The following is a 12,688-nucleotide window of genomic DNA, read 5'->3' on the forward strand; positions in this document are numbered from 1 at the left end:
TGCTAGAGGACACATCTGTGGAAAGTGCAGGAAAGTGGATCACTTCGCATGGTGTGCCCCGCCCCGACTCTAGCCAGCATGGTGGGGGCATCGTGGGGAGTGAGTCGAAGGGGAGAAAGACCCCCAGAGTGGCGGCAGTCCAAGTGGCAGAAGATCCAAGGAGAACGCAATATGATGTGGGAGAGGAGGAAGATGAAGAAAATGTATTCTTCTTGTCCTGCAGCAGCGCCACTGGCCAGTTCGATCCCGGAATCTTCTGCGCACAAACAGCCCACTGTTGGGCCCCGTGGTGTGCGGACTGGAACACACCTGTTTGGTTGCAGTGCTAAATGTTAAAGTTTGTGAGTAGTTGTTAGGTGGTGCTCAGACTGGAATGCACCCAATGTTTGCAGTGATGATGTAGGGGCGCAATGGGTGCGCAGACTAGAATGCACCAAGTTAGGCCCGCAGAGGGTTGCCGTTTTGCAGTGAGGGGTGATTTTTCTTTGTTATAATAAAGGAGGGATGTTGTGTGTTGGTCTAGTGTTTCCCTGCGAGAGAGCGTCATGACTATGTCATGACGCCCCTCTAATAAAAGGGGTTCTGCTGGCACTGAGAAGGCAGTGCAGCAGAGCCCCAGGAAGCGGCAGCTCGTGTCTGTGTTTATTTATTGGAGTGCCTGTTGCCGTGTGATCGTAGCCTGTGGAAGCAGCACGGCCCGGGTGAACCCCCGTACTGAGGCTGCCCCGCTTGGGGTGATCCCCAAGCAGCTGATACCTGGTCCGTTGATCCGGACGTTGCAGGGTGTTCCCTGCCCTCAGTCTGCTGGGTGCCCCAGCGTGGCTGACGTGTCGGTTGATCCTGACACCATCAGTGGCCCGCCCCGGTGACCGGAGGTGGGCCACCACAATCACCGTCTCGCATATGGAAGCGAAGTGACTTGATACTTCCAACCTTTTTCTCCTCCCCCTCAGTCAGTGCTTGCAGTGTGCGTACATGTAGATGATGTTACCAGCGCACACAGTAAATTAGGCACAATGTTAGCGAAATATGACAGACGCATCTTACATTTTATTTTGGGGAATCGTGCACATTTCGCAAATACGTCTGCACATTTGCACAAAGATATAATTGGCGGCATTAATGCAGGCACTATGGACTATACAGTGCGTACAGTACAAGGGAGAACAGATTACAAAACAAGCATTGGAAATGCCATCAGTTGGGCTTTTGTGTAGGCATGGGAAAGGCACTTTAATAGTGGTATTAACTACCCATTGTTGGTAGCAGGTGCAAAATGGTGCGAGTACCTGGGCATCTAACAGCAGTGCCTGGCAAAAGCTTAAACCTTTTGCACAAACCACAAATGTTGACTTTGCGAATGCTTGTTTTAAAAAGGACTTCAGCGGCTTTGCCAATGCTTGTTGTTAACAGGACTTCAGTGAAGGACATGCATAGTGCTTAGTAATCGAGTGGCTGAAGGTAGACCTGGTAATACATTTTTATTGCACCAATAGCATGTTTACAACTGCAAATAAGTCATTAATTCTCAGAAGTCTGCTTGAACAAACACTGCCAGGTACTTTGATTGCTAAGTTTCAGGGTAAGGCTTAAAGCGATCTCAACGAGTTCCCATGAGGCAGTGTTTTGGGCAGGGAGGGCAGGAATCGGTGGGAATGGCCCCAGGGCAGGCAATGGGTGGGCACATAACCAAACAACACCTATAGACTGTGTGTTCCTCCTCATATGTCAGTACTCCCTATCTGTACTCCAATGCAATAGTTTCAGCTTATAGGTGTCGGAAGCGACACCTAATATCCCAAACTAAAAACTGAGTCATTTTGGTGAGGAGGAGAAGGAATTGTGCAGGAGGAACCATTTAATTGGGATATTAGACATGTATATGTTAAACATCGTTCTAAACTGAAGCACAGAGGCAGACTAAGCACTCGGATGATGGACAAAGGGCGAGCGAGCCCTGCTGGTTCCTAGTCCGACATCTTCCCATCTCATCACACCAGCGACAACACACACACCCTTCTCCCTGCTTTCTGGCAGTCAATCACAGTGGAATAACAAAGAGCAGCTTTAGCACTCGCTTACAGGACCCGGCTAAACATTTGTCAGGGCTCTCTGATGAATCCTACAGATCCCTCACTAAAATCCTGCCTAAATTCTCCTCCCATGTGGGCAGGGATAGGCAGATGCTTCCTGATCCTGACCCTGGGGGTGGTGGTCTGTGGGAGGATCACCTGGGAGGATAAAAGGCCCAGGGAGATGAGTGGAATCCATGGGGTTAGACATGGTAGTTGCCTTCCCTTAGGGAAGACATATCACAAATGCCACAGTATATAATTACTTGTTGTCACAACAACCCGGTTGTTCCACGTGTCGAACATCTTAATGTGGGGAAAATAAGTCTGAACTCCTGTGGTATAAAAAGGAATAAAATAAATCCTCAAACCCATAGCGCTAAAAATTGACCTAACTCAAAAGGGTCAAACGGAAGGAAATTTGAAAATAATACTCACCAAAAGTCTAGAAAGCCTTATTACGCTTTCAAAACAAAACTGACAAACTATTTATGTGATACTTCAATAAATATTTTGTAAAGAGGAGACCAAACCAGTAAAGTGGAAAAGGTTATAAAAACTAACTTTGCTGACTGGGACTCCAAGTCCCATAATTCCCTCAGTATTGAGGCGAGGAAGAGGGATGCAGAGCAATACCGTTGTCAACTAATTAGTGTGAATGACCCACACCTGAGGGAGACTGAGAGGCTTAAAAAGCCCCCTCAGGTGCAGGCATGGAGAGAAGAGCAGCAGCAGGAGAGGAAAAAGCAGTGCGGGCCATGTAAGTAGCTGAAGGGGAAGCGACAGGCGAGAAAAGGCACAGGTACGCGAAGAAGCCAGAAGCAGTGGTGGGTCCTGAGGGGCCTTTGCCTCAAGTTGTCCCTGTTGTAGAGGTCATGCAGCGGTAAGCAGAAGGAAACGCAGCGAGGGAAGTGTGCCCTCACTGGAGGTTCCAGGCGGCTGGGTTGCACCTGAACCTCCCGTAGCAGAAGAAGCTCCTCCAAGTTCGGGTGGCATAACCGGAGGAAATCCAGATGAGGCTGTTTTCCCAGCCGCAGGAAGCCACAACACCTGAAAACCTGCGAACACCAAACAGAGCGGGAGCGAGTGACTTACCTGGTGAGTTCACAGTGTGGGAGTGACGCCGGTGCACTCTGACGCTGTCCGGGTGTTCACAGCAGGCAGATCGCTCGTGTGCGAGTCAAAGAAGTGATATTTACAATCCTGACTACCGAATGGTAGTAAAACAATGAAATGTACATTTATTGATTCAGAATGAATATGCAAGCAAGCATGTGAGTTGGGAAAGCTTTATTAAAACAAAAAGCCTACCAGCGATACCAAAGCCAAGTGTGTTTAAACCGCAACAAGATCAATACAATAACTGTTGTTTAAGGCAAGAGGGCAACGTTGGGGTATCCAAGAACTTTAAGACTTGCTACTCATATGTTGGGAAGTAAAGGTCACCAACTGACATAAACACACATTGCCAAAGCCAAGACAGAGACAGTGTGATACCATATCATAGTCACTATTTGATGGTTGGTGTAGAGGGGAAAGAAAGGTGGCACACATTCTGCCCTTCTGGAGAAAGATATCCAGAGGGAGAGGAGCATACGTGACAAGGAGTCCTAAAGAGCACTAATGTGATTGCTTGCTTCCCTAAAATTGCTTTAAAAGATTAATGCCACAGAAGCCTTGTGAAGTTGTTGTTGTTCTAAGGTGGAAGTTACCACTGAAGCACACTTTGTTATTTTGTGAAGCATTGAGCGGGCAGGCGAGTATACCCGTATAACCAAGTTGTGGAAGTAGAAGACCTAGTACAGGAGTCAACCAGGTAATAGTAGACATAGTGTTGAACTGTGGTTCTGATCAAGACAACTAATTTTAATTTGCTGTGGAGAAGAGGTTGTTTCTTTTGAATCTAAAGTTCTGGCAGATAAACAATTGTTGTTATTTAATGTGTTCTTACTCCAGGAGGAGTTGGAACACACTATTTATTTTGAAATCCAAATTGTGGCAAGTCATCCCGACAAAGACAATTGTTGGTGTTTAACCTGTTCTTGCTCCAGAAGGAGTTGGAATGTACTTATTAAGTTGAAATCAAAGTCGTGGTAAATCATCCTGATGAAGACAGTTGTTGGTTACTTGAAGAAGACAAACATAAAACCTGTTCTTACTCCAGGAGCAGTTGTAACATATTATTTATTCTGGTACATTGTGAATACAACAGAACTTTTGTTATCAAGTGTGAATCCTCAAGAACTGTGTTGGAACATTGTGGCAAACCAAGATTTCCTGATTTCTTTTGAACTGTGCAGCAAACCCTTGCTCAGACCTGGGGAAGGGGAATTTACCCAGGGTATCAGGAGAGACAATGGTCATATTGTGAATGTGGTTGTATGTTAAACATTCTTGTTGAATTGAACTGCCATTCATTTTCTTATTGTTTCATTGAATGTACACGTGTGAGGGACAGATATTCTTAGTTTATTTTAGGCAAGGAAATCCTCGCCAGGGTAGGGATAGTGAGGCGTTCATCCAACCTTTTTATTTAATAAAATAGCTGGAGTTCAAAACTCTTTACAGAGTTGTCTGCCTCACATTTCTGACCCCTCACAGCTCATTGGGCCCATTTCAATATGATTGGATCCTCCCTTGCCTACAGTTAGGAGGGGTGGACCCAGTTGTGGCACCCTTGGGTTTCTTAAGTAAGAATAGATACAAAGGAATGCCCTTTAATCTCATGGGGCAGCTGTAACACTAGGATACCACTGAAAGGTTAGTAATTGCTCAGTCAGCATGGTGCTAATGCGGATGGAAACAGAGTAAAGGGCTACAAGGTGTAAACACAGCTGGATGTGATCAAGGCAATCTGTAAAAGGTTGCAAAGCACACATTTAAAGTCTTAAGTGGTCTTCAAACTAGGGGGCCCAAAGAATGTCCAGGGGTCCCCCACACTCTTTAAAATAAGTTGAAGATGACTGTTTTTGATATGAAAAACGAGTAAGGTGACTGCTTTTGATAGAAAATATGAGCAGTAGAAAATCTGTTTATATTTTAAAGCATCTGGGCTACTGAGGAACATCCTTTGAGCCCTCGGTGTTTGGGGGGCAGAGTGGGGAAAAAGCCTAGGTAGGGGGTCTCAGAAACATTTTATTACTCGAGGGTGGGGGGAGGTCAGTATGAAAAGGTTTGAATACCACTGAGTTAATGTGACATCAGCCATAAAAGGGCAGCCTGTAACATGCACCCAGGGCAAAGTGCACATTTAATGCCATGAAAGAAAGAAATATGTTGCTGTGTAGTAAGCCAGCCAAATTAGGGGCAGCTACTTGCTCCCCGCCCCCTCCCTCAGGCTCTTGAAGGCATACACAGCACAACAAATTCACAACACTGTGGAACTGTTGGTCATACAAGGCACTGATATGTTGTAATTTGTCTTCCAGACCTGTCCAGCAAAAGATATGCAGAACCCCAATTTGCACAATATGGATTGACATGATCGGAAACAAATTCACAGTAAAAATAACATTACAAGCAGTGACATCATTCTACAACACTCTAGGACACCTTTGGTAAAGGCATTAAAAGAAGTTTTCACGTGTAAGACAGGAGAATAATATGATGTGCAATATATACATATTCACTATTATTATACAACAACTCAATAGTTTAGTAAACCATGAGGGTTTCTCTTCATAGCAAAAATTGCAAACTAAATCACTTCTAGCGACAGCCAATATTAGCAGGTCAAGCACAGTCAGTTTAAAGGATTTGCTATTGATCACACATTTTGTTAAAGTATTGAAATCAGTATTTGAACGCAGGCTGTGAGTTAAGCACTTGACTACATATCTTCCCAGTGATAGGTCACATAAATATTTTTTAAGGTTTGGGTTTCCAAAAACAAAAGAATTCGTTTTGCTATTAATGCCTTGAAAAGTACGTAAATCACATAAGAAACCAACCTGACATTGTACACATTGTTATAGAAATAGGTCAAGCAAAAATACATGGATAACTTTATTTTCACCACACTGAATGCACAATTGCAGTAGCTGCCTGCAAAGGAATGTGGACCTAAAAACAATATCATTTGTTTTAACTATCTCTCCACTGGCTCTCGGTGGCTGCAAGGATCAAGTTCAAGGCCCTCTGCATCTTCCTCAAGGCTTTCTGGGGCATGGGCCTGCACTACATCCAACTCACTCTTCCAAAATACCTTCCTTCGAGAGCCCTTCGCTCAGCTACCTCCAACTCTCTGAGGATCAGATGCTTCTCCAGGCAGAACGTGGGAGGTAGATCTCTCTCCTCTGCAGGTGCCTCCCTCTGGAACGGCCCCCCTTCCCCTCTTACACTTGCGCTGGACCACTTGAAGTTCTGGAAGCAGCTCAAGGCCCTCCTTTTCTCCTCTGCCCTTGCTAACTTACCTGTCTGCTGCGCCGACTGGTTGCTTGGTTAACTCAGAGTCTCACTGGGTACCAGGCTCCTTCCACGACCAGTCTTCCTTTACACTGCCTCCTGGCCTATGGCGCACTTAGGGGCTGTAACTGTAACCCCTACAGCCTCCCCCCCTCCCTCCTTGCGCTTATCTAGATTTGCGCTGCCCTATCTGCACTTACTCAGAGCCATGCTGCCCTGATTGCGCTTCCCCCTTTCCTCTCCCTTGCACTCCCCCCTCTCCTTCTCCTTGCACTTCTATTGTCACTCTTGCATGATCCGAATGACACACGGACTAGTAGGATTGTTTGTTTTTTCCTCCCTAAGTCTCCCCTCCCTTGTCTTGTGGCACCTAGAAACACTTGTGTACAGGCGTGTTATAAATGCCATCTAATATCGTATCAGAAGTGGCTGCATTTTAATTTGTTTACGTGTTCATCTATTTATTGCAGCATTTCACAGCGTATAGGTGGGCAGCTTTGGCAAGCACCTACCCACCTCGCATCAAATATATGCTCCCCTTTTACTCCTTGACCTCCTGTTTCCTTTTTGCCCTCCTTTGTTCATTACTAGCAATTTCCTCTCTTCCATCCCACTCTTTCCTGCTCTTTTTGACCACTGTCATTCTCTGGTCTTGCCTCATTCCCTTAATTCTCCTCTCACCTTTTCTTTCTCCATTTCTGCCAAAGGTTCTTTGTTATAAAGATACTGCTTTCTTCCTCATTTTGCTGGTCTTCGCATACTCACCTGCCTTCCATCACTCAATTTTTCCCTCCCTCGTTTACCCATGTACGCCATTTGACTTTACATTGCCGCCCCTCCACTACCCATTTCTCAATCACTTGCCTCCCTTCTCTCCCCTTCTCCTGGCATCCCTCACTCTTCATTTCTCCCTGACTCTTTAGACCTCATTTATTCCCCATTCTCCTTAGACACCTCAACCTTTGCTCTCGATTTCCCCACACTTTAGTCCTCTTCACTCTGCATTTTCCCTCACTTGTGTGGCTTATTAACAATTGCCCCATCCTCCTGCCCTCGTTCATTCTCTGTACCCATTCACCCTTTTACCCTGACCTGGCTCCCTTCAATCACCTTATCTCCTGCCTTCCCGTACTCTTAATCTCTCCCTCATGCTTCTGCCCTCCTTCATTCTCCACTCTCCTGTCCCCTCAGTGTTCATGCTAACTGCACTGTCTCCACTTTTCTCCCTTTATATCCTGCCCTTATTCAATCTCCATTGCAACAGTGCCCTGTGGAGCTGAAGGAGATATGGAGGTTGTGGGTTGAAGTTAAGGGGTCTTTCAAGTGCCACAAGCAGCACCCACAAAAAAGTAACTGCTGGTATGTTTTGAGATTAAAAGGTGAACTCCTTTAAGTTCATTTTAAGTGTGTGGGGGTAAGAACACTGGGACATGCACAAAATGGTTCTGCATGCTGTAGGAATTAACCCGTGATAGCTCCTCCTGTAATAGCCCTTCCCATTTCCCATTGCCTTGAACCCGATAATTTCCAACATTAGCTTCAGGCTTGATCTTTCAATATTACCACTGATGAAAGCAAAAACTGGCAAGGAGGCCCAGCTGTCTCGAGCTAGAATCAGACCCCCCCAACACAGAAAACGGTTAAAAAAACACAACTTAAAAAGTTGTATTTGCCCCTAAAGCTTTTGAGAAAGCTTATGACAGAGTGTCCCACGTTTTCATCAAACAAACACTCTTAAAAATGGGATGCCCTCAAAATTTCATTGACAGCATTTCTACCCTATACCAAAACGCTTTTAGCCAAGTGAGAGTCAACGGTCAGCTCTCTGAAAAGATCCCCATCCTTTCAGGCGTAAGACAAGTCTGCCCGCTCTATGCCCTTCTATACATCTGTTCAGTGGAACCATTACTCAGAAGAATCTGGAGCGATTGAAGCATCAGAGGTGCTTTTATCCCTGGCCTACCGAGTGAGCAAGTAAAGTGCATGGGATACATGGACGACGTTACGGTACTGTGCACAGATGCCCAGTCCGTAAACAAAGCAGTAGAGCAAACAGAACTTTTTTGCAAATCCGCCGGCTTCAAAATAAATTTAAAAAAAAGTGAATGACTAACTATAGGAGCGTGGGATAATCTAGCAAAATGTGAAGTAAACAGACTCCATCAAAGTGCTAGGCATCCTTTTTCAACCCAAACAACCGGGTACAACATCTTGGCGTCAACTTCACGAAAAAATTGAAAAGAAAATACATTTTTGGAAAATCAGAAAATCATCAATAGAAGGGAAGCTACTCCTAATCAAAGCAGTACTAATGCCCATGATACTGTTTCTGGCATTGGTCTTCCCACCTTCAAATATACAAATCAAGAGGCTCCAAAGACAGGTTTTTCGGTTTCATTTGGAACTCGAAAATGGACAGATTACACAGAGATGTCTTATTCAAGCAGCAAGTTAATGGCGGCCGACAAATACTCAAATACCCAATCTACAAATAGTGTTGCCAATACACTACATATGTTTTTCTATCAACACTGCTAGACATTCTCAATCCAAAGCAGCAGTGTACATGAAATATGCAATCAGCCGTTTACTGCACAAGCATAAATTCATGTCAACTACGAACATTAGCCCCAGAGCTTTAGACCCACCATCAACTTACAAAGTATTCTCCAATTTTTTGCCTCAAATCGAACATTTAGATTCTGCAAAACAGGCAATGCTCTCCCCGAAAAGCATCCTACAAGAAATGGTATAAATGGAAACCCCAGAACCAGTAGGAAACCTCTCAGGGACAATCTTGGAGAAAGCTTGGTCCTCATTAGCTACATCGAAGATAACAAATGAACAAAAAGACATTGCATGGCTAGCTCTTCACAATGCGCTCCCCATCAAAGCCTTCATGCATAGAAGACGCCTTGCCGTATCAGCTGAATGCCCGAGAGATAATTGCAAGCATGATGAGACGACTCTTCATTTTCTTTGGAATTGTCTTTTTTCGCTGTTCAAGTATGGATTTTTATCAAACCATTAATTTTGGCTTTGACTAACCAGCAAAACATATCCTTTGAATCAGTCCTTACGGGTCTAGGTGGGGGTGGAGGGGAGGCAAAAGCAGACCGTTTCTATAAAATCACAGCATCCACAAAACAAGTATTGTGGAAAGCAAGATGCCTGATAGTACTACAACACAAAGAGATAACCCCCCAAGAATGAGTACAACTGATGTTTTGTCACTTGTACACATACTTTTCTGTTGATGCCAAAAAATTAAACACAAGCGAAGCAAACGATTATTGGCAACAAGACAAGTGGAGGACTCTGACAACGTAACAAATCATGGTTCCCAAACTCTGAAGGCTCTGCCAGCCCGGATCTGTCATCGTGCCTCTCTGACATTGATCACTGGATGACGACCAACTACCTCATCCTCAACCCTGGCAAAACTGAAATGCTAGTCTGCGGGAAAACATCACTCATCCCCCAACCAATCCCGTGGCCCACATCACTAGGACAAGCACCCACACCCTCTAACATGGTAAAAAACCTCGGATGAGAATTTGACTCAATTTATCCCTCACCCAACACACCACCAGCGCATCAAAAACCTGTTCTTCCACCTTCGTATCCTCAGGCGGATTTTCCCCTACTTCACCTATCCCCATCGGTTTTCGGCCATCAACTCCATCATCCTTTACCGCCTAGACTACGCATACTGCCTCTACGTAGGAGCCCTGGCATCTCAACTAAGGAAACTCCAAAGAATCCTAAATGCGGCAGCACGCCTGCTCCTTAACCTGCCCGCCAGAGAACACACAAGCTCTACCCTAAGAGTCCTCCACTGGCTCCCTATTGCTCGAGGCATCACCTTCAAAGCCATGTGCATCACCCGTCCCGCAGTCCACAACACCGGCCCTGAATTCCTCCGAGACAAAATTGTCCCCTACCAACCTTCCAGGAACCGCAGATCTCGCCCTGCATTTCAGCCTAGTGATCCCACCCCACAGCTCCATTGGATTTGGTGGTTCCTCCCTCTCCGTCCAAGCGCCAATCATCTGGAATTCCCATCCATTACACATCCGCAACACAGAAAACCACCTAGAATTCAGGAAGGCCCTTAAAACCTGGCTCTTCCCAATACTCTCCTAATCCACTGCGCCCTGTGAACACACCACTAATAAATGCCCACGCATCAATCACAAGTCAGGGGCCGGCAGCTCTCGCAGCGGTTTCTCCTGACAGACTACCGACTGGTACTCCAGGTAAGCCAGCAGCTTTCACTGTGGCACACTTGCAATATTCCCACTGTGCCCCCACCCGCCGGCTCACATGAGAGACGACTAACAATGAAATAAGTAGCCCAGGGTAGCGCATGGCCATCACTAAGTAATTCACTGCCACTCTTAACCTGCATCGCTCGCTCAGGGCAGCTCTCAACACTAGCAATCTCCCACCACTATGGTATTCCCAAATCTAGGTTCAACAAACCATCAATGTGTTACACTACGGAAACCTACTGTTCTATAGGCTGAAACCTAAGGAACTAGGAAGCCTAGATGCCCCCCCCCCCCTACCATGCAGGATTCCCGAATCTAGGTGTAGCCTCCTCCCTTGTTTATTATATGATGAGACCTACTGCATTTTTAGACCGGAGCTTGTTGCACACTATACAGGATTCTCAAAAACAGGTGTAGCCTCCATCTTTGTTTATTGTATGATTAAACCTACTGCATTGTGATACCTAGGCTTCTCTCCCACTGTACAGGATTCTCAGATCTAGGCGTAGCCTCCGTCTTTGTTTACCATATGCCTAAACCTACTGCCCTGTGAAACATAGGCCTTTCTCCCACTATACAGGACCCCTCAAATCTAGATGTAGCCTTCATCTCTGTTTAATATATGCCGATACCTGCTACAGTATGAAAGCTAGGCCCATTGGCATATGACTCGCAATTCTAGACCTGGACATATATTGCCCGAGCCGAGCAATCTCACAGCCTGCGGTACGTATATCTTCACACCACTAGTGTGGACACAGGCCGCAGGCACGGCCAAGCATCCATGCACGATAGAATACGGCTACGGCTAAGCACATCTGGTCTAGTTCTCACATAGCCGTACAGACTGAAACCCCTGACGTACCTCAACACCTCTGCCACTAGCATACAGCGACCACCACCCAAAAGGAACCCGGTATAGCTGGCCTCACATAGACTCTCTCAACAATAGCAATCTATCTCTAACCCCCAACAGCATCCACCCATGTGTCTGACCTCTCTTGGGCTGCTTAGTTTAGCCTTGCCAGCCACCAAAGTCTTAGAACGGCGACATGCACACATGCATCTCCTTAGCTAAAACCCACTAGAATTTCCAACCACATCGACTACGGTCAACAAGGGCGTTCTAACCAAGGGAAAAAAGCGCATTGAGGCCACACAAGTGGGGAAAGAGCGCTATATAAATAACAAAATACAAAAAAATACAATACAATTGTGCTTCTCTGCCCACTCAGACCCGCCCACCTAGGGTCCTCTGTTGTTTTTGCCCATGGTGCCCTTTGCCTTAAATCTGCCACTGCTGAAACACTGGTAAAAAATATTAATGTCCCCAGAATCCCAGAATGATGGCCAAGTTCCAGATCGCAAAGTTCACAGGTCACCAACCAAGCCTCTATACCAGATTTCCCTTTGAAATAGCTTTTGTAAAACACCTACAATGAGTGTGAATACACAGCTGTTTACTCTGAGATACACAGCTAGTTGGACAGGGTAGAATGTTCGGGTCAGCAGAGCTTCACACAGGAAGGACCTGGCCTGCCTCTCTGCTGCTTTGGGATGTTCTCCAGGGAGTGACCTCGACTCACCTCGAATGCCACCCAGGAGTAGGGCGACACCACATCATAGAATATGTCCACTCGGACCCTGTTGCTGCTCCTGGCTGCCGCCATCGATTATCAAGTCCTTGCTGCTTTGCCAACCACCTCCCTATCAACTTCCACCCAAATCCTTGCAGTTATGCAGAGCGTGCCAGGACGACCTTCGGCACTAGCTCAAGGCTTGTGCAATAGCAGAGGAACTTATCTCTGGGGTTGCAGCGCCGTGCAGTGGACACTAGTGGAACTGGTTCTAGTCTCTACGGGCTGTGCACTTTGCTGTCACTTCTTTACAGGAATAGGAGAGGCTGATTCATGAAGGTGTAATGGTTCACTAGTAAGT

At 45.9% G+C, this 12,688-nt stretch overlaps 1 protein-coding gene across 1 annotated transcript in view; it reads right to left on the reverse strand.

The window, feature by feature from the left end:
* GSTK1 (glutathione S-transferase kappa 1) overlaps positions 1–12,486 on the reverse strand; it is a 395,651-nt gene extending 383,165 nt beyond the window's left edge. Inside the window, exon 1 of the mRNA XM_069650560.1 lies at positions 12,337–12,486. Coding sequence (XP_069506661.1) covers positions 12,337–12,420 — 84 coding nt within the window. The 5' untranslated portion in view covers positions 12,421–12,486. The remainder of the gene's footprint in view (positions 1–12,336) is intronic.
* Between the last annotated feature and the right edge of the window lie 202 nt (positions 12,487–12,688).

Source organism: Ambystoma mexicanum, chromosome 3p, assembly GCF_040938575.1.
Source record: "Ambystoma mexicanum isolate Mex_15411 chromosome 3p, UKY_AmexF1_1, whole genome shotgun sequence".
In the NCBI taxonomy this organism is placed as follows: domain Eukaryota; kingdom Metazoa; phylum Chordata; class Amphibia; order Caudata; family Ambystomatidae; genus Ambystoma; species Ambystoma mexicanum.